General features: G+C 39.2%; 1 protein-coding gene across 1 annotated transcript in view; it reads right to left on the minus strand.

Moving 5' to 3' along the window:
* Dnajc3 (DnaJ (Hsp40) homolog, subfamily C, member 3) overlaps positions 1–24,838 on the minus strand; it is a 50,994-nt gene that overhangs the window by 17,068 nt on the left and 9,088 nt on the right. Inside the window, exons 2-7 of the mRNA XM_005374098.2 lie at positions 18,363–18,473; positions 9,975–10,099; positions 8,138–8,212; positions 4,994–5,146; positions 2,884–3,065; positions 2,077–2,196 (exon numbers count right to left, since the gene is read on the minus strand). Of these exons, the coding sequence (XP_005374155.1) occupies positions 2,077–2,196; positions 2,884–3,065; positions 4,994–5,146; positions 8,138–8,212; positions 9,975–10,099; positions 18,363–18,473 (766 nt within the window). The remainder of the gene's footprint in view (positions 1–2,076; positions 2,197–2,883; positions 3,066–4,993; positions 5,147–8,137; positions 8,213–9,974; positions 10,100–18,362; positions 18,474–24,838) is intronic.

Below are 24,838 nucleotides of genomic sequence, written 5' to 3' on the forward strand. Positions count from 1 at the left end.
ACACGAGATGTTTAAGGCAGCTGCCAACATAACCCAGCATCCTGACTTACAATAAAAAAATTTTTACATTCTAATAATAAAAAATATGGTATGATAAAGTACATAAACTACTAATATAGTCCTTTCTTTTCACGGTCCAATGTGGTGAATAACACTTTTATATGACAGCCAGGTTTGTTTCTGTTAGCATCAGCACACACGCTGGAGTAACGCACTGAGTTACAATGGTTATGACATCACTAGGCGAAAGCAATTTTTCACCTCCTTTATCTTACGGTGTATGTGGTATGTCTTGACAAACGGCATTATGTAGTGTCTGACTATATTCAAGAAGCCAAGTAACTTGCACACAGAATCAACACAAATCCTTGCCAAGACATATCGCAATTTAAACTTCTCAACACAAAGAAAAAAGGTCTGGAAAACAGTCTGTTTTTCCCTTTTAAGTGCCATTTCCTATCAGAATGACAAAAGATTTCTCATTAGGAGCTATAGAGGCCAGAAAGAAGTGGCCCAAAATTTTGCAGGTGCAAAATAAGAAAAGATCTGTTAATCCAGAATCAAAACCCAGAGAAAATTTCCTCCAGTAATTAAAGGGAAGTCAAGACATTCTCAGATAGAGAAAAACTAGAAAGTCTGTTACCAAAGCCTTCCCTAAAGCGAGTTCTCCAAACATAAAGGATATGGAGCTGAGGACGTAGCTCAGTAGCAGATCATGTGCCCAGCATGTACAAGGTCCTGGGTTCAATCTCTAGCACCAAAGGGCGAGGGAGCAGGGATAAAAGCATCTTGGAACATTAAGGAACAAGGAGCACGGTAAGCAAAATATGAATCAAAATCTGAGCATGTATTTGTTATGGCTTATCCCCAAAAATTTACATACCTGGAGCTTGGCCGCTAGTGTGGCAGAGGTGAGGCCTACTGAAAGCTAAGTAGGTCATGAGGACGCTGCCCTCAGAAGGGATTAATGTAGTTCTCCCAGAACCATGTTCCTTGTCAAGAGAAACTTATTATAAAGCAAGGCCACCTCACATGCTTGGCCTCTTCTGCTTCTCTGTCATACTGTCACATACAGCCAGGGAGCCCCTACCAGGATGCAGGTACCATGCTGTTTGGACTTTCCAGCCACCAGTATGAGACAAACCTTCTCTTTATAAAAAGTACCAAGGCTCATGTATTTTGTTGCGGCAACACAAAGCAGACTAGTCTAAGCTTTATTTCTCCTCTTGAGTTTGTAAATTATGTTCAGTGTTGAAGCAAAATTTATAACAGTGACTAATGTGGTACAAAAAATATTTAAGACAATTATAAACAGGAGAGAGTAAAGGTAACTCTCCTGCTCCAACCTGCAAATACTCCTACAAATACTCCTCACACTTTACTTTTGGCAACACTTACTTACTCTTCAAGATAAGCATTTAAATATCTGTCACCTCCAGGAATCTTCTCATACTCCTGGGCTTCACCACTCTGGACTGGATTAAACGTCTTCCTTTGGTACTCCTATTATACTGTGTACACACTAGCACTTGGTATCATTTTTTAAGAAGTTTATGTTTCTGTCTCCCACCATGTGCTATGAACATTTTAAGACCAAAAACTATTTAGTCAAGCTCATTTCTACATTCTTGGTACATAGCTCAGTACCTGATATAAGAAACAATAAAAATTCAGCATAACAGAAATAAATACGCAGGTAAGGACAATATATAGTTTGCATTACAGTGGTACCTCAGTTCATGAGCTCAATTCTCTCCACAATTCTGGTCACAAACTGAACTGGACAAGAACTGCATCAGACTTCCCCATAAGATCAACAATGAACCTAACAATCACTGAATTTGCTTCAGTTCTCATCCGATTCTGCGACCAGAATCATCAAAAGGACAGAGTTTGTGAACCAACACACCACTCTATTTAAAGTCTGTCTTGTTCCAAAATGTGCATTCCTGATAGTTTTGCTAAGGCCCAGTACCATTTTACCCTCAGTAAGCAGGAAACCAATGAGCACAGTTCAGTAGTCCACCGCGTGCACAGGAAAGGAAAGTCCGGATGGTGGAAGGCAGCAGCTCTTACCTGCCGTCTCTGATGAGCTCTTCGGCTGACTCAATCATCTTATTAAGTTTCTTCACTTGTTTATAGTGTGCAAAACACCTTTTATGATCCTGATCAAGTTTAAGACATTCACGAACTTCACTGCTCATGTAATTTAAAAAAGGAAAACATTCCAAGTTAAAAGAATGGTTTTGCACATTAGATATAAAAATCGTTGTTTTCAATTGTAACAATTAAAACATACTGCCTTAATAATTCACTATACAGTTATATATGACACTGTACCACAGACATACTGATTCAAACTGAATGACTCATGCACAGACGTACATTAACATTATATATTCCATTGCACTGCTACAAATAAAAGAACCCTCCCATTTACTTCACACTCTTTTCTTTTTTTTTTTTTTTTGGTACTGGGAATCAAACTCAGGACCCTGCTGCGCTTGCCAGGCAGGCACTTATGCCGCTAGCACCGCTGAACTACATTCCCAGCCCCCATTTACTTTTACAAGCATGGTTCATGAAATAAATTACGTGAAACCAAAGTACCTTAGGGATGACAAAATATATAATGGATACAGAATACAAAGAGACTTCATCACATAATTTTATTAGTTTAATACTAATTTCTTTTTTTTGTTTGTTTGGTTTTTTTTGTTTTTCTCCGGTACCGGGAACCTAACTCACGACCTTGCGCTTGCCAGGCAGGCGCTTTTGCCGCTGAGCTAAATCCCCAGCCCCAATACTAATTTCTTTAAATGAGGGTATTCTTACTGCCAATGGTAAAAGAAGTGATCACACATGAATGTCAGCAGAACTGACCTGAGGGACAGCTCATGGTCTCCTAGCTGGTAGTACAGTGTGCTGATTTTATAAAATGCCTCAGTATTGTCATTCTTCAATTTTGATGCAGCTTTTAAGTCACTTATAGCTTTCCGAGGTTCCCCTTCTTTTATGAAACATTCAGCTCGAAGTTCCCGTAGTTCTGCATCCCAAACACAAACCTTAAGAAACAAAAGAACTAAACTTTAAGAAACAATAATTATGCACATTCTGCACCCTACATATTTTCATCAACATATTTATCAACATAAAACACCCTCAATCAAAGTGATGGCTTCCGTCCTATAAAAAGTGCTTAAAAGTGTGATACAACTTAAATGTGACAGTTTCTCCAAGGACATCTTAAATTCTAACTGGAAAAGGTATATATACACATATATGTGTGTGTGTGTGTATGTGTGTATATACACATATATACACACAGATACATATATATAAATATATGGCCTCTTTCCTTTGTCAATTATATACACAATTCTAAAATTCTGCATGTAAGAAAACACAGCATTTACTATTAGAGGACTATTCCTAGTAAAGTATATTTGAAGGGAGTATTTTACAATCAGATTTGTACTTAACAATTATAATTTCTAGTCAAAAAAAATCTAGGTTTTAAACTACCCAATTATTTTATTCTACTGATATCTAAATGAAATTCTCTTTTATACACCTCTTTGAAATTAAATCCTTTTATCAAAACAGAGGGAGTGGATTCATTACAGACACATAGGGGCACCAATGGCAGTGACTACCTCCAATCTGGTACTCAAGAAAAGTGGTGACCCTGAGGCCAGCTGAAAGATGAAGTCTGACATGGGATAATAAACAAAAAGACAACCCAGCTGGACTAAAGTCCAGAGCTTAAAGGATACAAGAGGGAAAACTGGTCCACACCAGGATCACACTACCCTGCCACCTACGCCAGACCCACTGCCCAAGCCATCCTGGGAAAAGGCTGGGCTGACTGCGGGAGGGAGCAAGGCTGGGCTGACTGCGGGAGGGAGCAAGTCAGCCCCTCAGAGACCACCCACAGGTTAAACAAACCTCCCCACGGAGCACAGAGAAGTTAGACAACTTCAACCCAGGGACTCAAAGAAGCTGAAAACAGAACAGCGTAAAATTTCGCTGCCATACACCATCACTCCCTGCCCCACAGCCAGCAGGCAACAGAACAGCAGGAGAAAGAAGGTTCCCCAATACAATTTAATAATAACAATAATAAGATGCCTACTTCTCACATACAGTGGGAGTGCAGTATGTGGAAAACTCAGTGCCCTCCTACTTAATACAGTACTCAAAACACCAGCCAGAGCAACCAGGAAATGGCCATGTCACATGATTTCCTCCATAAAATTATCAAAGAAAGCGCCCACTCTATATACAAGTTTACTTCCAAGACTAAATGAAACTGGACATCACAGTGCTGTGAGGGCTAGGGATATAGCTCAGTGGCATAAGCGCCTGCCTGGCAAGCTCAAGGTCGTAAGTTCGATACCCGGTACCACCAAAACAAAAAAAAAAAACCAACAAAAAAATCATGAAATGTGAAAAATGTGAAAATGGTAATTAAATATGAATTTTGATTGTTTCTGTTAGAGTATTTTAGATATCACTCTGAAATCATTTGTCATTAAATCCTCCTGAGGCAAAGAGACCCAATCTGAACTTATACTGCCTATCTAAAGCCCTCCAGAGCTTATCAATCCTACCTGTGTCCTTTCCTAGAAACCCTTCACTGTAAATATTCCTCTTTCCAAAGTTATTTTTCCTTTTGCTTCAACCAGCTTTCATCTTTACCTTATCATCTTGCCTTTAGAGTTCTCTTCCCCAAAGAATACAACATCAAACCAAACAGCAAAATAAACAAGGCATAAAAATATGTAACTTTCTCTCTCACATCACATCCACTGAAAGTTTTGGTTGCAGATTTTCTCACAGAAACAGTCACTAAAGAGCTGAAAACTCAACTACCAACCCGACTTTGCCTAGTCTAGGTGTTTGGCGGTCATAGAGCACATCAAAGTACATAAACATGCCTTACAGTACAAAGCGTGTCGGGCTTGTCAGCTGCAGAATCTAAGAAACTTACCTCTAAAACCTTATCAAGGAAGGGTATAGCAGCAGTGTAATCTGCACTTTCAAAAGCATCAAGCGCTTGTGAACGCAAACGCTGCATTTCATCAGACCTTCTAAGCTGAGACTGGGCTTCCTTTTCTTCATTTTCACTTGGACTGGATTTGAGCTGTAAGAACAATAACAAATTAAAGTAAGCAAAGTTTGTTTGTTTGGGGGGTTTTTTTGGTACCGGGGATCGAACTCAGGACTTTGCGCTTGCCAGGCAGGTGCTTATGCCACTGAGCTATATCCCCAGCTAAGCAAAGTTTTCAATCCCTTGAATTCTATATCCACAAGACACACATATAGAACCGTTCCCACACTGCAGAGGAGACCCTGGTACGGAAGACTCAGGTGTGCCGTGCCCAGATCCCCAACACTATGAACAGAGACAACAGCAATGCCCTGCTCTAATCTGCTACTGCTGGGTAACCTGTTACACAACAAGAGGTGCGGAACACAGAAGTGACACGGAGTGGAGATTTTACCATTCACAGTAGCCATGAGGTACCACAATGGTACCTTGAGCCACAAACTTAACTCATTCCACAGTTCTGGGGAAGAGGGCTACATTCGTGTTCCAATACTTCCGTCTGAGAATTGAACTGTTTGTGAACAGAAGCATTCACGAACAGAGGCACAGGTATTACTTCAGTCTTACCAGAGGGATTATTTCTGAAGTGACTGGCGTTCTTGCCTGCTGCTTTTACACAAACTCCTCTTCACTACCCTAAACGGTATACCTGCCCACCTTACTAACACTAGTTCATCCATTTATAAAGATTAAAATTTAAAGCAGCTAACTTGCTTTAGGAAAGCCCTTCTTGACTCCAGATCCTCAAACCCAAGCTAAATCTAGGTGACCCTTCTGTATGTTCCCAAGGACCTCATCACAGCACTTCTATAACAGCAGTCTAGTTCTCACCTTAGGACATCTCGCAGCAGGCCAGAGACTAGCTTCCTCCACGAGCAATGCTATGCTACCTACAAGTCTACCTAGCAAAGGACATGTACTCCACTGCTCACTGAACCAACACATCATTAAATGATTAAAGCGACAGCCACTGCGTTCAAAGGTAAACCAAAGAGCTGCACACCCTGTTTAGGAGTGGGACGGCCAGTGTGGACCCGAAGCAGTACTTGTTCACCGGTAATCCACAGCTGAAGATTCTGTGCTATAACAAAGAATGATATGCTCATCGCCACCCACAATGTGATTTAGCGTATTTTACTTTAAAAAAAAATCCTCATTCTGTAAAATAAAATATAACTAATGGTTATATATAGTATTATATTAGTGTATGAAATTTTTTGTAGTATATCTTTAAGCAGGCAAATGTGGTTTTTGTGTTTTTTTGTTTTTTTTTGTCTTTTTGAAGGGCTATGCAGTTCAGGCTGGCCTTGAGCTCACTTTGTAGCCCATGCTGGTCTTGAACTCGCAATGATCCTCCTGCCTCAGCCTCCAGGGTGCTGGGATTACAGGCGTGCGCCACCACGCCCAGCAGGCAAATGATTCTTAAATGCTAAAAACAGCTTTTTTAACTGTAGGCATACCAAATAACTGAACTACTAAATAACACTGAGTTGACAAATATTCAAAAATTAAAGTATAAGAATTATTTAGTGAAGGGGCTGGGGATTTAGTTCAGCAGCACAGCACCTGCCTGGCAAGCGCAACATCGTGAGTTTGATTCCCAGCACCACAAAAAAACAAAAACACAAAACAAAAAAAAACTTTTCAACCAAGAATTATTTAGTGAAGATAAAATATAATCATGACAAAATTGATCTTTTCAAACTAAACCCAGAAATCATCAATTTTATGGAAATAACAAATAGTATCATGTCACCTACACAACCTCTGCACGTCAAAATGAAGTCCTCAGAAGGCAGGAGTTTTCCAAGGTCACTTACACAAAACATGTAAAATATGAACTATCTGAGTAAGTAGTATGGTCATATGGGATACTTTTCCTGCAAAAGGTAACCCATGTTACCAGTTCCCTACATATATTTTCAAGGTGTTTTACTCATATTCAAGCAAATATACGCTTCCTCCTCTTTACATAAATAGTGGCCACCGTTCTGCACTGTGTAAAATACGTGTTTGAGACCTATGCCCTGTTCCACAGGGAGGTCTTCCAAAGGACGCAGGCAGACAGATACTAATTACAGCAAGGGGTAGGAGAGCACAGTGCTTAACAGTGCAGGCTTGCTGACGAGTAGTGGACCCATGGCAGATGTTATGGATGAAACACGAAGCGTCCCCAAAGACTCCTGTAGTGAGGGCGCTGACCTCCATCAACTGATTACTCCACAGACGAGTTCGTGGCCAAGGGGCTATTAGGAGACCGGCCCAGCTGAAGGGGGCCGCTCTGAAGGGGGAACCCTACTCGCAGCCTCCTCTTCTCCGTCTGTCTCTTCGCCGCCCTCTGCTTCTGGCCACCATGAGGTGAGCAGCCCTCCGCTGCCCCAACTATGCATTCAGGAACTGCGTTTAGCAAGTGTCTTCCCAAAAGGAGGGGAGAGCAGTACAGCATAAAATGGCAGACAATTTATTGAGACTAGGAAATAGCTACTGATACAAAACAATTAAATCTAATGTTTTTTTAATTATCTGCAGATGACTGAGTATTGTGACAAGAGTTATGACAATAGTAAGCATTTTAGTTTTCATAGTTATTAGAATAATAAGCAGCTCAGTAAACTACAAAAACACAAACAAGAAACAATGGATTATATGCCCATTCTATACTACTCCATAAACTAATCCACATTAAACAAAAATGAAGGTTTTAATCCAAATAAAGGCAAGAAGAAATTACTTAACTGTTTCCCCCAGAATCCTTTTTCAGTGTATATCCCTTTCAAAAGGACATAATCTATATATTCCCCTAACTAAGCCAAATTTTGGATGACTGAAAAATTCCCTTTAAGAATGTTTCAAGAGTCCTCAAGTCAAATGAAAGTTTCTCAAGTAACATACAGGACTGTAAGAATAGCTCACCTGGCATTTCTAGACTCTAATATAGGAAAAAACAGGCTAAGTGAAGAAAAAGTTACATCCAGCATCTTCTCTCAAAATAGCATCTTTGAGCTAAGAACAAACTGAACTTACCACTTTTTTAAAATCATCTTCCGCTTCATCAAGTTTTCCTTGTTTGAGTAATAAGTGACCTCTCTGTAATCTTGCCTAGAAAAAAGAAGGAATTGTGCTAAGTATGCTATCTATAGTTTTCTAAATTTTCTTTAATCACAAAGAATAAAACTAAATAACTGATAAAGTTATTAATATTTATTTTTCCAATGCTCATTTGAACTCGGCACTGAGAGTAATTCCTGGAACACATCAATGGATATAATCTCTGTTATATGTACTTTCTTAACAATACATTTTGCTCTACTCAAGAAAACTACAAACTTATATCCACATAAAAACTTGTACATGAAGTTCAGAGCAACAGGCAAAAGTGGAAACTCAAGTTTCTATCAACTAAGAATTATACAGCCACACATATTATTAAGCCATAAAGTAATGAAGTGTTAACACATGCTACAGCATAAAAGAACCTTTAATACAAGCTCAATGAAAAAGTCAGATGCACAAGGCCACTGACTGAATGGCTTCATCACTATGAAATATTCAAAATAGGCAAATCCATGATAAAGTGTTCCAGAGACTAAAGCAGAAATGGAGAGTGACGCTAATAGGTACAGGGGCTACTCTGAGGGCCATAAAAAATGTCCTAGAACTAGACAGCAGCGACTGCACAACACTATAAATATACTAAGCACCACTAAGTACTGTAAAACAGTGAATTTGATAGAATGTGAATTGTATATCGATTTTATAAATGCTTTTTTTTGTCATCTAGTAACTTTTGCCACTAAAATAAAAGTTGCATGCTTTGGGTCTTTAACAATCTAAATTCCAGAAACAGATTTGCTGAGCACAACACCAGAAAAATGAGTTTCTTAATCTTTGTGTAAAGTAATAGATTAAAAATTTAACAGTTGAGAATTCCATCTTAAAGTAATAGTAATATTTCAAATCAAATATTCATTCCATATCTAATCAGTTACCTTATCCTTTTTGGACTATGGCAGGATATAAATAAATGGTCACCAATTTTTGTGTATTTGTTTGAGACAGGGTCTCATTACGTAGCCTATGCTGGCCTTGAACTTGCAGCAATCCTCCTGCCTCAGCCTCCCAAGTACTGGAATTATACGCATGTGCATATTTGGCTAGTTACCAATTTTGAAAAACTTGTTCGATGGTTCTATCTATGCTGCCTCTGAGAGCTACTCAATAGAATCCCTGTACATCTTCCACAGCCCTCACAGAAGCCTGCCAGCCTTCAGGAGACTGCACCAGATTACACGTTCCCCAGCTCCAAAACTCATGCACTGGTTCCACTGAGAACACCGCTAATTCAGCAGTGTATCCTCACCAAAAAACACTGTTTCACTGAGTTACTTCCTCTTTATCCTTCCAGCTTGTTAATCTTTATTTATGTCTCCTTAATGCCTGGCCCTGCCATCCATCCTTCACACAGACTTACCCTTCTAAACTACGAAGAAAACCTCTGAGAAATCAGCTGGTACACCTTCTGATCCTCTGTCACAGACTTTTAACTCTAGGGGCTTTGTTAGCTCTGGTTCAGTGCGGCTGAGTTTTGGTCTGGCCACGCAATCTCACTACGTTGCTCAGGTGGCCTGTAACTGCTGAACGCACACAGTCTTCTCTCCCTCAGCCTCCCAGACGGCTGGGCTACAGCTCCATGCTGTTGTGCCCATACGCTCTAGGGACCTGGAATTCCCCTTGCTCCCCAGTGCACTGCATCACAGCAGCTTTGACACCCTGCAGCTACGTGAAACATGTCGGTCCTCACGTAATACATTACCTCTTCCAGGTTCCCTTTAGTTCCCCTTGAAAGTTTAGGTAAACTTACTGCAGTGAAATCCATCTTCAATTCAATCACTTTAGTTAAATCAGGAAGTGCTGCTTTTGATTTGCCCATAGCTAAAAAGACAGTAGCTCTCCGATAGTATGCAATATAGTTATCAGGGTCACCATCTGAAAATTAAGGTAATAAATATTAGCCCTCTAATTTATTAAAAAAATCGAAAATATCTGGTCAGTTTTAGTATCTACAATTCTATTAGGAAAGGCAGGGCTGGGGATATAGTTCAGTGGCATAAGCGTCTGCCTGGCAAGCGCAAGGTCCTGAGTTCAATATCCGGTACCAAAAAAGAAAAAAGGAAAGGCATTGAGAAAACAATTTCTTCACCAAAAAGGAGTCATGGAAGGTCTGGGGAAGGCACTGGATTCAATCACCAATGCCAAAATACATATCTAAATATGTTTCGTATATTTTTATATATACTTCATGCAAACAAAGTATGTTGCTCAGCAGGATTACTGCAAGTAAGTCCAGCATAGAGGCCAGAACTGTAAGTCTCCAAGCCAAATCCAACGCACAGCCTTCAGTTAAGAACCTGAACATTTTTAAGACTAAAGAAAAACATGAGAATATGGCTGCAAGCCTAAAACATTTATCTGGCCATGCAGGAGAAAAGTTTGCAAACCCCTGGTCAAGAATGCTAATTATATTCAGCTAATATCTTTTTTTCCCTTGTAGTCAGGATTTTCACAATGAACAATATACATCCCCTGGTTGTTTTTTTTTTTTAAGACAGTTTCATTAAATGGCTAAGGTGTCCAGGTGGGCTTAAACTTTCCATCCTCCAGCCTCAACCTCCCAGGACATGGGGATCATAGGCATGAGTCACCATGCCCAGTTCAACTCATAACTTCTGTTAAGTATTCAATTTAGTATTTGTCTTTCCTGGGCTTTTCTTAAGTGAAATACAGAATTAAGAAACTGGATTCTCAGCCAGGTGCAGTAACCGATGCCTGGAATTCCAGCTATCCTATCTAAAAGTTAAAAAGAAAAAAGAGAGAAATAAAATTAAAGGGTTGGTGATACAGCTCAAATCCCTGGGTTCAATCACCAGCACCATAAAAAAAAAGTGGACAGCATTTATTCTTTTTTTTTTTTTTTTTTTTGTCTTCTTGAGACAGGGTCTCCCTATGCAGTTCAGGCTGGCCTTGAGTTCACTTTGTAGCCTAGGCTGGTCTCAAACTCGGAACGATCCTCCTGCCTCAGCCTCCAGAGAGGTGGGATTATAGGCGTGCACCACCACGCCTGGCCCAACAGCATTTAGTCTTTTTTTTTTTTCAGCATTTAGTCTTAAGATTTTAGAAAATTATCAACTTCTGACAACTGGTATATTATGCAATCTCTGATTCTCACAAATGTCACCTAAAGTGGCAGTGAAGCAATAAAGGTACAAATTACAAGGACAACAAAGGGAAATCAAATGAGGAAGACTAGCGACAGAGAGTAAAGGAGTTAATATTTAAAAGAACAAAAGCTGGGTGTGTCGGCACATGCCTGTAATCTCAGGACTCAGGAAGGCTGAGGCAGGAGAACTGCGATGGGAGGCCAGCCTAGGACACATAGTGAGTTCAAGGCCAGCCTAAACTACTAGCGAGACCCTGTCTCAAATTAAAAAAAAAATAAAATAAGAAATGACTGTTAAACAGATATGCCTCGCCAGATACTCAGATCATCTTCTCACATGAAATCAGCAAGGACATTTTCGAAACTTGGCACAATTTATTTGAACTTAGTGTGAAGTTCTTTTAAGAAGAATGCTTATTGGTAGCTTTGGGCATTTTATCAAGAAATCACTTTCAGTAAAAATCTTACTGCACTGCAAGTAAGAAAAAACCTAACCATTCCAGCTCATGAAGAAAAAATCTTCAAAGAAAATCATGTATAGCATAGATTTTATATGATGCACCTAACTATAAACATGTCTATACTATTTAGAGGGCGTTTACTTTCACCAATTTTACTATTCAGTGTTTAGGTATTTTTAAAATATGAGGCTGAAATCCCAATCCATAACACTGAACCTACAAAAATCAGGAATCTGCAGTATTATGAAATATAGAGTCCAAAATGTGTATGTACAATAAAAGAAAAATAGTGTGATGTTTTTTCAACAGATGGTGTTATGATGTCATATATCACAGAAAACCCACTATACTGCCGGCCCTCAGAGAAGATATTTAAAATGCATGTGCAGTAATCTCAGTGAACAAAGTTCCCCAAAGCAGTAGTTCGCCATGCTAATAAATGTCTCGAAGCTCACAGCCATCACTCTAAACATCTCTTGTAATTGCAGAGGCCATAGGTGACTTGTATTAATCTCATGATGTCTCAATAAATTTAGCATTAATATATTTATATGTTTTTCTTTTCCTGAAGTGTGTATACATTTTTTTGGCAAACTCTGTATGTACTTGATCTTTGTAGGAAAGGCAAAAGGGGCTTACAGTTGAATTTATAATCAGTGGCCAATGATGTCATCAATCATCCCTACCTAATAAACCCTCCGTAAAAACCCAGAAGGCCAGGGTTCAGAAGAGTTTGGGGCTCCCTAAGTATGTGGAGACTCCAGGAGGGTAGGACAGCCCACAGGGCAAGGGAGCTCCACCGCCCTTCCTTCCTCCAGCTCCACCGCCCTTCCTTGCCCTCTCTTGCACCTCTTCCATCTGGCTGTTCACGTGTCCTTTACAATAAAACAGAGAATATATTTCTCAGTTAGCACATTTAACTGAGCCGAAGGAGGGGGCCAGGGGACCCCTGATTTATGCCCAGGAGGTCAGCACCTATCAACCCACCTGGGGCACCTGTGGGAGGGGGGTAGGTAAAGGGCAGTTGTGCTCTCAACTATGGGGTATGATGCCACCTCCAGGGAACAGTGTCAGACTGAAATTAATTAGAGGTCACCTAACCAGTGGGCACAAACAATCTTTAGGAGCACAGTGCTTGGTGGGAAGAAATCCCCACCCATTCTGGTGACGATGACACAGAAGTATTCTGTGTTCTAAGAGGACAGGAGAGGAAACTGAGTTCATTTCTACCTGTACCTTCTGAGAGTCAAGTAACAATAACTCAAATAAACCAAAAATCATGCTGAGAAGTACGGGGCCACTTCTATGTTAAATCAAGATACTTTCTCTCCCCATCTCTGTGTCCTAAGACAACTATACTCCTGGAACTATGGTCTACTCCTCCATCACCGGACAGAGTTAGCAACTAAAACAAGAGTTGGTTTAAGAAATTTACACTAAAAACTTGAAAGAGTTAATTTAAACTCGGAGGTATGATAGACACTGTGAAATGATAGGAAACCACTGAAGAGTAAAGGGCTTCTGGGATGTGGGAAAAGAGAAGGGAAAGAAGGAGAAATTTTGTATGTATGTATATACAGGATAGATAACATGGTTGTTCTCCTGTCTTCTATTTCTATGCTGAAAGAAACTGTCAATGAGTCTTTGGTTGACCAGTATTGCATGTCTATATCTGTTTTCATGAGAAGCCACTTTGAAGATATCAATATGTAATGCAACCACCATTGTTAATTCCCTACCACTTTGTTTGTAACTCTGTATTGTCTGTATTGTGCTTGTGATATGTTGTAAAATGTTGTATGTCTGTTAATGTTTCCCTCCTTTTATCTTTAAAATAAAAAAAAAAAATTTACACTATGCTCATGCTTACTTCCTCACTATACAAGATCTGATAACCCGAAAATAAACTTTTCCTGCTACGCATGCAATAAGCAGTGCAGTTCATTAAGTAAACTACTTACAAACCTACATGCGGAAGTCCTAGGTTTCATTTTAAAGTACATCATTCATATTATTATAATAGTTTAGTAGAAATTTGAGCATAGGAAATGGATTTAAGGTCTACTCAAAAAACTATCATTCAAATATGAGGAAATTAGCCCTACTAAAGACAATACTACCTGAGGAAAACACATCAGAACGCCAACTGTATACACTGCTGTAAATGTTGGTAATGGGAAGTGGAGGGGGCAATTCTTTAGCGTCGATACAGAAGATGTTTATTCTTGCTGCCAGATAACCCAACCTCATTCATTCAAACATCTACTGAGCACCAGGGGAGTGAGGGGGAAGAGGAAAATACCAGTCTGTGAGAAGTTCTGTCGCAGTTTGTGTCCCTCCAAAGCCTACGTGGTCACAGAATCTTTTGGGAGGTGGCTGAATGGAGAGTGTGTGGTTGACTGTGGTGCAATGCTGGGATTAAGGGCGGGTGACTGCCGGGTCAGTCCAGTGACTGGGTTGGCACCGCCCTAATCCCAGCAGACTGGGTACAATGCAAGGAACAGAAAGCGGCTTGTCTGTCTGTCTCTCTGTGCCTGCCTGTCTCTGTCCGTCTCTGCGTCTGTTTCTCTCCCGTCTTCTGTCTCTCCCTCTCCCTCCCCCGCCTTCCCTCTCCCTCTCTTACTGCTTCGGCTGTATTCCTATTCTGCTCTCACGAACTCTTTCTCTTCTGCGATGCCCCTCTGCCAAGCCACTCTTCCTCAGAGCCAGCCAACTACGGACTGAAACCTCCACAAACTGAGCTAAGTAAACCCTCATTTAACTTTGGGTGTTGGGTATTTTGTCTCAGCAACAAGAAAAAGCAACTAAGACAAGTTCACAATCTAAGACAAGCTCACACAGGAGCTGGAATATGAGCTTTGGAAAGTTACTGGAGCACTGTTTCCTCTGTCAAATGTGAACAGTAACATCTGTCTCCCATTCTCATGTGAGGCAAGAGGAAGCAGCAGCAGCAGGGAATGCTTCATACCTGAAGTGCTTTTTCGTAATGATCAATCTAAACAAAATTTGCGTCTGAAATAGATACAACTGCACTAGAAGACTGTTGGAAAGCCCAGTGTGGTGGCACATGCCTGTAATCCCAGCACTCAGAAGGCTGAGGCAGGAGGATCATTGCGAGTTCGAGACCAGCCTGGGCTACAAAGACAAAAAAAGAAAAAAAAAAAAAAAAAAGAAGACTGTTGGAAAAAAGAACTTTCTTGTCCCTTAAATCAGTTTCCAACAGATCAAAAATATCTCTTATCACTTCCAAATCTTAAACTCCTGCCAAACACATTTATATGCTACATTACAAAAAAAATTTCAGCTCAAATGAGCAATCTACCTTTACTACAATATGCAAGCAATCATTTATGTTACTATTGAGTTTTAATACCTAAAGCTCTTACTATGTAAAAATGTAATCATAAAACAGAACATGCCCATGTAATTTCAAAACATATCACCTAAGTTTTCAAATGTGAAAATGGAAAAGTGTCACAACCATAAATATATATCAAATGTAGCATTAGAATAATTTATCTATTGATATAACACTAATAACCAAATTCTGTTACAAACTAACATCCGTTTTCTTTTTGTTATTGTTACTGTATAACATCAATTTTCTAATCACACAAGTTAAAGAAAGTACATTATCATATTTAGAAGTTGAAAAGTGTAAACACTTTAATGAATTAATAAACATTTAATGAAACTTTAAACAGAGTAAAAAATAAAAAAAAATAAAAAACGATACAGAATTCTAAAAAACAAGATGGTATGAATTCAGCAATGGTTGTTATATGACATACTGTTGTCTTCAAAGTAGTTGTTCAGATTACTAGATATAAGCAAGCAAAATTGGTCAAAACATATTAAGCATTAACTGTTCCTTTCAATAAACCAACAGAAACTGGCAGTACAATTATCTTAGCTACCTTGAGCATATATTCTTTTTCCCCCTTTGCCTTTCTTTTCTCCTTTCCCTCATCCCAGTTGTTCTTTCCTTTTGGGCAGTTTCTTTCCCTTTCACAATATCTATTGTACCTTTGGATTTTATTTACTCTTTCAGGTTCTTACACTAGGGTGACAATACGATGTTTACACATGCGGGTCTGATTTATTTCACTTTTGAATATCATCTCTAGTTGCATCCATTTATGTATAAAATCCTCAAGTTTATCTTTCTTTATAGCTGAGTAATAAAACTACCAAATCTTTTTTATCCATTCCTCAGTGGATGGGCATTTGGGTTGTTTCCAAGATTTAGCTATGACAAATCGTGCTGCTATAAACATGAGGGCACATCTATCACTGTAGTATGATGCTTTCAGTTCTTCCGGTAAAATACCCAGAAAAGGAATAGCTAGGTTGAATGGGACCTCTAATATTAGTTTTCTGAAGCATCTCCACACATTTCCACAGTGGTTATACAAGTCTACACTCCACCAACAGTGGAGAAGGGTTCCTTTTTCGCCACAGCCTCTCCAGCATTTGTTATAGGTTGATTTCTTGATGATAGCCATTCTTTCTGGGGTGAGATAGAATCTCAGTATTATTTTAATTTGCTTTTCTCAAATGACTAATGATGTCGAACATTTTTTCATGTATTTATTTGCCATTTGTATTTCTTCATCTGAGAAGTGTGTATTCATCGCAGATGCCCATTTTCAGACTGGGTCTTTGAATTTTGGAGGCCTGATGTTTTTTAATTCTTTACATGTTCTAGATAGAAACCCTCTGTCGGAGAGTTGGTTAAAATTTTTTCCCCAATTCGTGGGTTTTCTTTTTAATCTGTTAGTGATTTCTTTTGATGTACAAAAACTTTTCAGTAAGATGAGATCTCAAGTTGCTGATTGTTTGAAGTATTTCCTGTGTAGTTTGGTTTTTACTCATGAATTCTCTGCCTACACCTACATCTCCAAAATTGAATTTTACAAATAATTTACCATGATTCCACTTTACTGTTTACATTTTTTCAGTAAATATTTTGCTGGCTGTTCTGGGAAGAAACACATCTTAAGAAGTCTTATAATGCAGCAGTGAACTGAAAGTAGTTTTTTTGAAGTACACTAACAATATGCCACAGCCCTTAGGTAGAAATATTTTGTCGTAAGGCATGCTTTTTTTAAGACAACACAGTAACTGAAAAGAAATTCAAATCACCATGCTGTACCACTGAAGATAGTTTGAATCACCAGAGAAAGTACAGACTTAGTAATGATATGGTCATATAGCAAACGGTCCTTAACAAAAACAACTTGTACAAATTGTTGAGCCAAGTACCACATCTCAAGGTGAGTTAATCATTCAAGTGCAAACTTCCTAAGGGAAACTCCATAGTTAAGAATAACTCTGTGGATACATGAAATCTATTTATAGAAAAGTCTTAATTTCCAGAGTTAAAAAAATTTAGATTTCTTTACATGTGTCAAAAAAAATCTGTCTAGTCATTATTCTTTCTTTCTTTCTTTCATTGTTTTATAGTCATTACTCTTACCTAATCTTCACAAAAATTCCTTTAGGTGGCACAGTAAACACTGCTAGGAATCTGCAGGTAACTTATTTAAACCCATACTTTCTTACATAACAGGACCAATATACATTATTATCAATGACAAAGACAAAATTAAAACCTATTTTTCTTATTAGTCCAGGAAGCTAATAATCAACAAAAATCTGAGTTTAAGAAGAAGCATAAAGAAAAATATTGCCAAATTAAAATGTATCTGTTTTTGTTCTTAGAGAAATTTTTAACAATAGGATTATGATTCTTCTGGGAACACTATCTTCTTGACCTGTCGGGTTGTTGACTGTTAACCATCTCAAATCAAAATGAAATGTATGAGTAAATTAAAGGACAACTTTGAAGAAAATCAGTATCAAAAAAGTCCTACCATAAAAGTTTATGTAGTGACTTACAAGAAAACCAGCTAGTGCAAGCGTTTTCTAAATACCTACTGTGGTCAGTCATCTCATCTCACTTTTCAGTCCTTTTTTTTTCTTTTTGAGACAGAGTTTCACTACGCAGTTCAGGCTGGCCTTAAACTCACTCTGTAGCCCAGGCTGGCCTCAAACTCGCAGCAATCCTCCTGACTCAGCCTCCTGAGTGCTGGGGTGACAGGAGTGCACCACTACAACCAGCAGTCCTGACAAATTAAAAGCTATAATGACAACTGATGCTACAGACACATAAGTAAGCTAAATGAAGAAACAGCATAAAGGCCAGCTGGAATCTGACCAATGCTGAAGAGGCAGTGACCCACAGCATCTTTCAAGGGCATCAGTGTAATTACTATATGTTGACCCAAGTCATCAGTAACATTAAACTGCATTCAGTGAAATCTGCTTAAGAAGGTAGAAAACTACATAATACATTGAGAAAAATTTTGTCAAAATCTTGAGTTCTTTTTAGTAATTATGATAGTATGCCTCAGTTACCTCTCATGTCAAATATATACGCATTCAAGAATTATACTTTATTATTTTAGTATTTAACATGAAATAATGTTTATTTAAAATCTTATTTTTAAAAACTGTCATGACATAGTATTCAGTAAATAACTACTTGGTGTTTGGTTATGATACTAACCTACTGCAGCATGAAACTGAGATAAAGCGTCAGCTAGCTGTCCAGCTGCAAGTAATTTCTTGCCCAATTCAAGATGTTTCTCAACATCTGCATTTATTCCACATTCAGCACCTAAAAACAAAGTTTAAAAAATCAGTTAGCTCTCCATGAACCATGACTTAATTCTAAAATATAAAAAATTAAGATATAGTTATCCAGCTTACTCATCTCCCTAAGTGGGAAAGGTCACAGAAGCTGAAAAACAACTTAGAGAAAGTAACAAACACAGACAGTGCTTATTCTATAGTGTAAAAAGCCCAAAAATATATCAACCTAATCAGTCAAAATAATAAACCATCCAAAAATAAAAGGAAAATTACCTAACACCATAGTAGTAAAATTATTTTTAATAAAATCAGAATTGCTTTGTTAAACTGCAATCTTAATGAGTATTATATTGTCTGCTATAATATTTAAGTATTTACTAAACACTTACAATGTACCAGGAACTGTTCTAGATATTTGGGTAAGTAAGAGTCAAAAACAAACCTGCTCCTTATACCTTCCAAGTACTTGATATTACAATAGGCAGAGACAGATGTAGTAAGTAAATTACACAGTACATCAGGTGAAAAGTACTGTGGACACAGCCCAGTAATGTGAGGGTGGCAGGCATGTGGGAAGGGAAATTATAGTAAACAAGGGGGTCCACGGCAGGCCCTCTTAAGAAGTTGACATTTCAGCGAGACTAAAGTGAGGAACTCACTATGGAGACATCTAGGAAAAAAGCTCTCCAAGAAGGACCAGCTAGTACAAGAGCCTTAAATCAGGAGTGTGGAGATACATTCCAGAATCAGCAAAGAAGCCTGGATGACCGCAGCAGAGCCCACAGAGAGTGAGTGGGGGGGCTGGGGATTTAGCTCGGCGGCAAAAGCGCCTGCCTGGCAAGCGCAAGGTCGTGAGTTCGGTTCCCGGTACCGGAGAAAAAAAAAAAAAAAAAAAAAAAAAAAAGAGAGTGAGTGGTATGAAGTCAAAGTAGTGAAGAGCCCGATTATGAACAGCTTTGATTTGACTCAGTGGAAGAGAAAGCTACTGACCCATTTGGAGTAGAACAACATGGTATGACTGGCCAACTACCAATGATTTGACTCCAACCTTGAATTCCTCCTTTGACATCCATAAAGCAATAACGGAGTAGCATTTTAAACACAACATTCTGCTTTGCCTGTTAAGGCCACAGACAGAATTGCAAGAAGAAAAGATATCTCCTGGTTCTACCTGCAGCATTTTACCCTTTCCTGGCCACTACTGTATGGTGGATATGTGAGGACATCCAACGGTGCTTTGCCCTAGAATATGTCCCTCAGCCACCTGACACCTCCTCCCAGCAAAGGCACCACACACTGCAGCTTCTCACATCCACAGCAGTGCGTGACTACCCCTATGCACAAGCCAGCAGCCTCCCAGCTACACCAGATGGTTGTTTCCCTGGCTTCCCAGCTCCTGTAGACCAGGCTCTGGGCCAGGAACTCAGTAAACTCCTCCATCATTAGCAACTTCGGGCTGCAACTGTACCTTTTCCAACCTGAATGGGGGCCTGAACCCCTTATATAAAAGATCCTTCTTTTAAACTGGCCTTTTCAGTGGCCAGGGATATAGCTCAGTGGCGCCTCCCTGGCAAATGCAAGGCTGTGAGTTCCATTCCTGGTACAAAAAAAAAACCTAAATTGGCCTTTTTTGGGACTTTCAGCCCTATTCCTTTGGCACTCTCTTCGTATTTCTAGCTTCTCTCCCAACATTTAGCTTAACAATTCTATTAAACTCTCCTTTTTAAATTATTCTGTGCTTTGCCTCTCAGTGTAGACTGATGCACAGTTGGCACTGGTAGTGGCCCCAGGAGACACATTCTCAAAAGGGGATCTGAGGGTTAGTTTGGTCACATCCTTGAGCTTGAGTGCAAGGGTGAGCTCCACGCCAATGGGAAATGAGATACTAGTAACCACAGCAAGTGCAGTAAAATGTTGGATTGCAAGTAACTTGTTCTGGGAGTGTTCCACAAGACAAGCACACCTTTCTACTAAACTTTAATCCGATAAATTGCAGTGTCATGCAATACGAACAGTGTATGATGCCAAATGTCACAGGACCGCCACTGAGCCAAAAGCTCCTCTCCCTCTCCCGCACTCTCTCTCTCCTTCCCTTCTTTCCTCCCTCCCTCTAGTCTCTCTGCAGGATTGTAGGTGACTGTCTCCCAACAGCCAGTAAAGGTATTAGTGAGATCTTATCTGCAGAGGAGGAAAAGAAAAAGGTGGAGGAATCCCTCACTTCAAGTGAGATTAGAGTAATCTGTAAAATGAGGGAAACAGTGCAAAATTTTGTAGAAAACCACCTCCCAAAACAGGCTATAGTAAATACAAGCAATGAATCTGTTTAAGGACTATGCAACGTCACACTTCCACAAAATTCTCACAAGAAGGCGAAAGGAAATGTCACTGGATAGGTTCCTTGTTAAAGTGGCGTGAAAAGAAAAAGATTCCACTGAGCCAAGATGCAACAATTCCATGAGTTATAGTGAAAGTGGATCTACACAGCAATCCTCTTCCACCTTGTCTCCCTCACACTAGCCACAAAGGTTTTCAAAGGTTAAATGTGGGTTAATTCATTTTTCTTTACAGTGTATTTTGTACATTATTTTGTATTATATTACAGCATTATAATCATTTTATATGACTATTTTGGGTTTGTGGAATAGATCTTCTGGGTTATTATTTCTTACGAGGAAATTCCCTTTGATATATGTACAAAGTGCATTGGATTACAAGCATATTTCTGGAATGAATTATACTCACAAACCAAAGTTTGACCGTATTGTTATCACAATTAAGCTACCACTTATGGCTGACATGAACAAGAAAGCAGTGCGACATATGCTTTGGAAGGCCAAGTACCTGCTGCACTTGACCATAACAACAGAAATATAAATAAGGACTGCGATGTGGGGTAGATTCTTTTAAATGCACTAAAGCACTTCAAGAAAAATAAACTCAGGTCTAACCCTCAGCTCAAGTCACAGTTTGAGAGCTTCCGTGACAGCTTGAAAACAATCTGTTCTTTTTTGTAGCCACAGAGCTAATTTAGCTAAAAATCAACCATAAAATTTTTAATTATGAGGGCTGCTGAATTATAGCAATAGTTTAATCCACAGTTACACAAAAAGTTTCTCCTGTAAAAGTTAAGGCACAGATGAATAAACAATGAAATCCTTACATGTAGAAAGAGAACATATGTTTGGATACAGATGAAATTAACCAACTTGAACTTTCAAGTTCTGCTGAATTTCTCTTAACAGAATTAGTTTGGCCTTGTGTGAAAAGACTAACTTTCGACTGCTTAAAAACCCTCAAACAACCTTGCATTGGCGACACCTTGAAAAGAGATGCTCATCCTCCTCAAAAGCCACCATAATTACGTGCCCATTAATTAGAGCCAAACCACAGCAGACTTCAGAGGGGCAGATATACACTATAACCCAAAAGAATTGCAAGGTCTTACTGATAAACTAGCAGGACACCACTGACCATGTATAAGAATGGATTCTAGAGGTGTTAAACCAAGAAGAGTAGACTGTAACACTGTATCAGGCTAATATATATATATTTACTAAACTATTTTGGTAACGATTTTCCTAGAATAAGAGAAGGGCTCTAAAGAATTAAAGATACAGGAATGTTGGGCTGGATTTACACACCAACCTCCCACTTTTCTTCTACCAGAGAGCTGAGAAGACACAACCTATTCTAAGGCATTGAGAAAGGTATTAGTGAGGGACCATCTACAATCTTCTAGAGGTTTTGTAGTCACTCCCCTCTGTAAAACAGCTATGACTGGGAGGATGCAATGGCTGAGATGGGCTTCCTGATTTTAATAGGATGACACTTCCTAGAGTAGCAGAAGCTTAAGCACCAACACGGAACCATGAGAGACTAGGTAGGCACCTCAACTGTGGAATGCATCCATTACAGTGGAGGTAAAATGATATACTCTGTGGATATCACTCAGTTTCTTTCCCTACCCTATAAGCGCTTGTAAAATGGACCAAAGGAAAAAATGGCCATGGTAGCAGGAATGGAGGCTTTGAATGAGTTCAAAAACAATAACTAGTTCTTGCCAAAGCAAATCTAGCTAAACTATTGCTACACATCAAATCTGCCAGCACCAAGCCCAAAACTGTGCTCCCAATATTCCATGGGAGGATGTTGGCAGATTGATTTTTATCTGGTCTTCTTCCATAATGGATTCCCTTATGATATTCTGGATATGAATTTCCCTTAATGCTTTTGGCCTGCACATCATTCATAGAAATAGAATGTACTATCCACTATCATTTCATTCTGTACAACACTGTATCTATCAAGAAGCTCATTTCATAGAAGTACACAATATTCTCATGCCCATAGGATTAAATGGCCTTACCACATACACTACATACCAATGTTTCCAATGAATATAGTGATGTCAAATCTTTTTAGAGGTTTCAATGATACAAACAGCCTGTTGCACTATGTGTGTCATAGGTTCCCCACCACTGAATTAGAAGGTAAGACTGCCATCTGGCAATTTTGAACTCTGAGGGTGAAACCCCCCCAAAAAAAAAACTGTCCTATTCTGTTGGCTGGAAAAATTGGTATCAACTAGCAAGAAGAAAAAAAGGTTGCTGCTAAATAATAGAGGGAAAGTAGGTGGAAGCCAGGGGACCCCCCCCCCCAAGCATGTCTTAGATCTTCCATGCTCAATACTGAGGGTTAGTTTAAAAAAAGAATCTATAAAACCACAAAACAGGCAGACTCTTCAGGGAGGAGAGTGTGTGGGTAAAAAAGCAGAGAAGCTGAGATTCCAGCTGACAGCAAGAGAGGGAACAGCCGGTAGTCAATGAAGAAAGCATATGTATCACCTAAGACTTCAGGACCAGTTACAGAAACAAGGACTACATCTGCATATTTTCTATTTGCTCAGTAAACATGCATATTTATATACATAGTCACCCCTCAGTATCCACCAGGGATTTGTTCCAGGATCCCTACCCTACCACTGTGGAGACCAAAATTCACAAATCGCCAGTCCCTTTCCCAAATCACACAGTATTTGTATAGAACCTACATAAAAGCTCATGTATACTTTAAATCATCTCTAGATTACTTTCAATGCCTAATCGTTATGATTTGTGCCTGCATGTCCCCTCAAATCCTCACACAGTCATGGGGCAGGCTTTTAGATTTTTGATTGATCCATAGTCCAGTGCTGGGATTATTGGTGTGAGTGCTACACCTGCCCCTGGGCGGGTAGTTTGCATACAACGCAAGGGAGAGAAAGAGGCTGCTTGCTGCCACTCCTCCCTTTTTGCTCTTGCTGCTTTTGCTGTCATCCGCCACCATGAACAGTTGCCCTCTGCCATGTGCCACTCTGCCTTGGAACCAGCCAAGTATGAACTGAAACCTCCACACACTGTAAGCTAAATAAACCTTTCCTTCCTTAATTTTGGGCATGAGGTATTCTGCCTCAGCAAGGAGAGAAAAGTAACCAAGACACTAATACAACATAAATGCTATGTAAGTAATTGTTACAGTGTATTATATGGGGAATAATGACCCAAAACCCTCTATACATCTTCAGGGAAGATGCAAATTTTTGTCCAAATATTTTTGATCTACAGTTGATACAATCCATGGATGGACAGCTCACAGTAAAAATTGCAAAGCAAAATTTCTCACTTGCAATTTTGAGGGTGCAAAGGAGGAGTGATTGTAAATAGGCAACCTTCATAATTCAGGTTCTGCATATGTGAATTCACCCACTCACTAAAACTCATGTATACCTACAGCATTTTCAGACACTTGTAAACAAGCACATACACATAGCAACAAAAAACTTGAGTTACCTAAAGTACACATTCCCAGCTAAGTCTAACTGCCTTCTTGTTTCAACTTTTATATTATAAATAAGTGCATTTCATGTCATGCTTTGTGTTTTCTAGGTGACTTTGTCACTTAAAATGGCTCCCAATCATTGCAATGAAGTGCAGGCTACTTTTCACAATTTGCCTGTCTCTTCTTAGAACCTCAATTCCCTACCACTGATCAAAAGTAACTCTGAGAGCAGAAACTGTCAGTTTTTCTTTCCTTTCCTCCCAATACTAGGGATTGAATCCAAGGCGTCACTCATTCTCTGCAAGCATCTTTCCACTGAGCTACATCCCCAGTCGACAATTTTTTTCTTTACACCACCTTGTTCAGTACTTTACATAGAGTGGGTACTCAATATTTGTTGACTGAATTTAACTACCTGCCTTCCTACTTAAATATAATACTTCAAAATAATAGAATCTATGATATAAAATAACAATTAGCAAATCAAACTGATCAACCTATGATTCATAACGACAATATCTGAAAAAAGTATAGATTGCTGGCTGTTTTACACTGTCAAGTCCATTCTGAGCC

This window comes from Chinchilla lanigera, unplaced genomic scaffold (assembly GCF_000276665.1).
Source record: "Chinchilla lanigera isolate Chin_1 unplaced genomic scaffold, ChiLan1.0 scaffold00003, whole genome shotgun sequence".
NCBI lineage: Eukaryota > Metazoa > Chordata > Mammalia > Rodentia > Chinchillidae > Chinchilla > Chinchilla lanigera.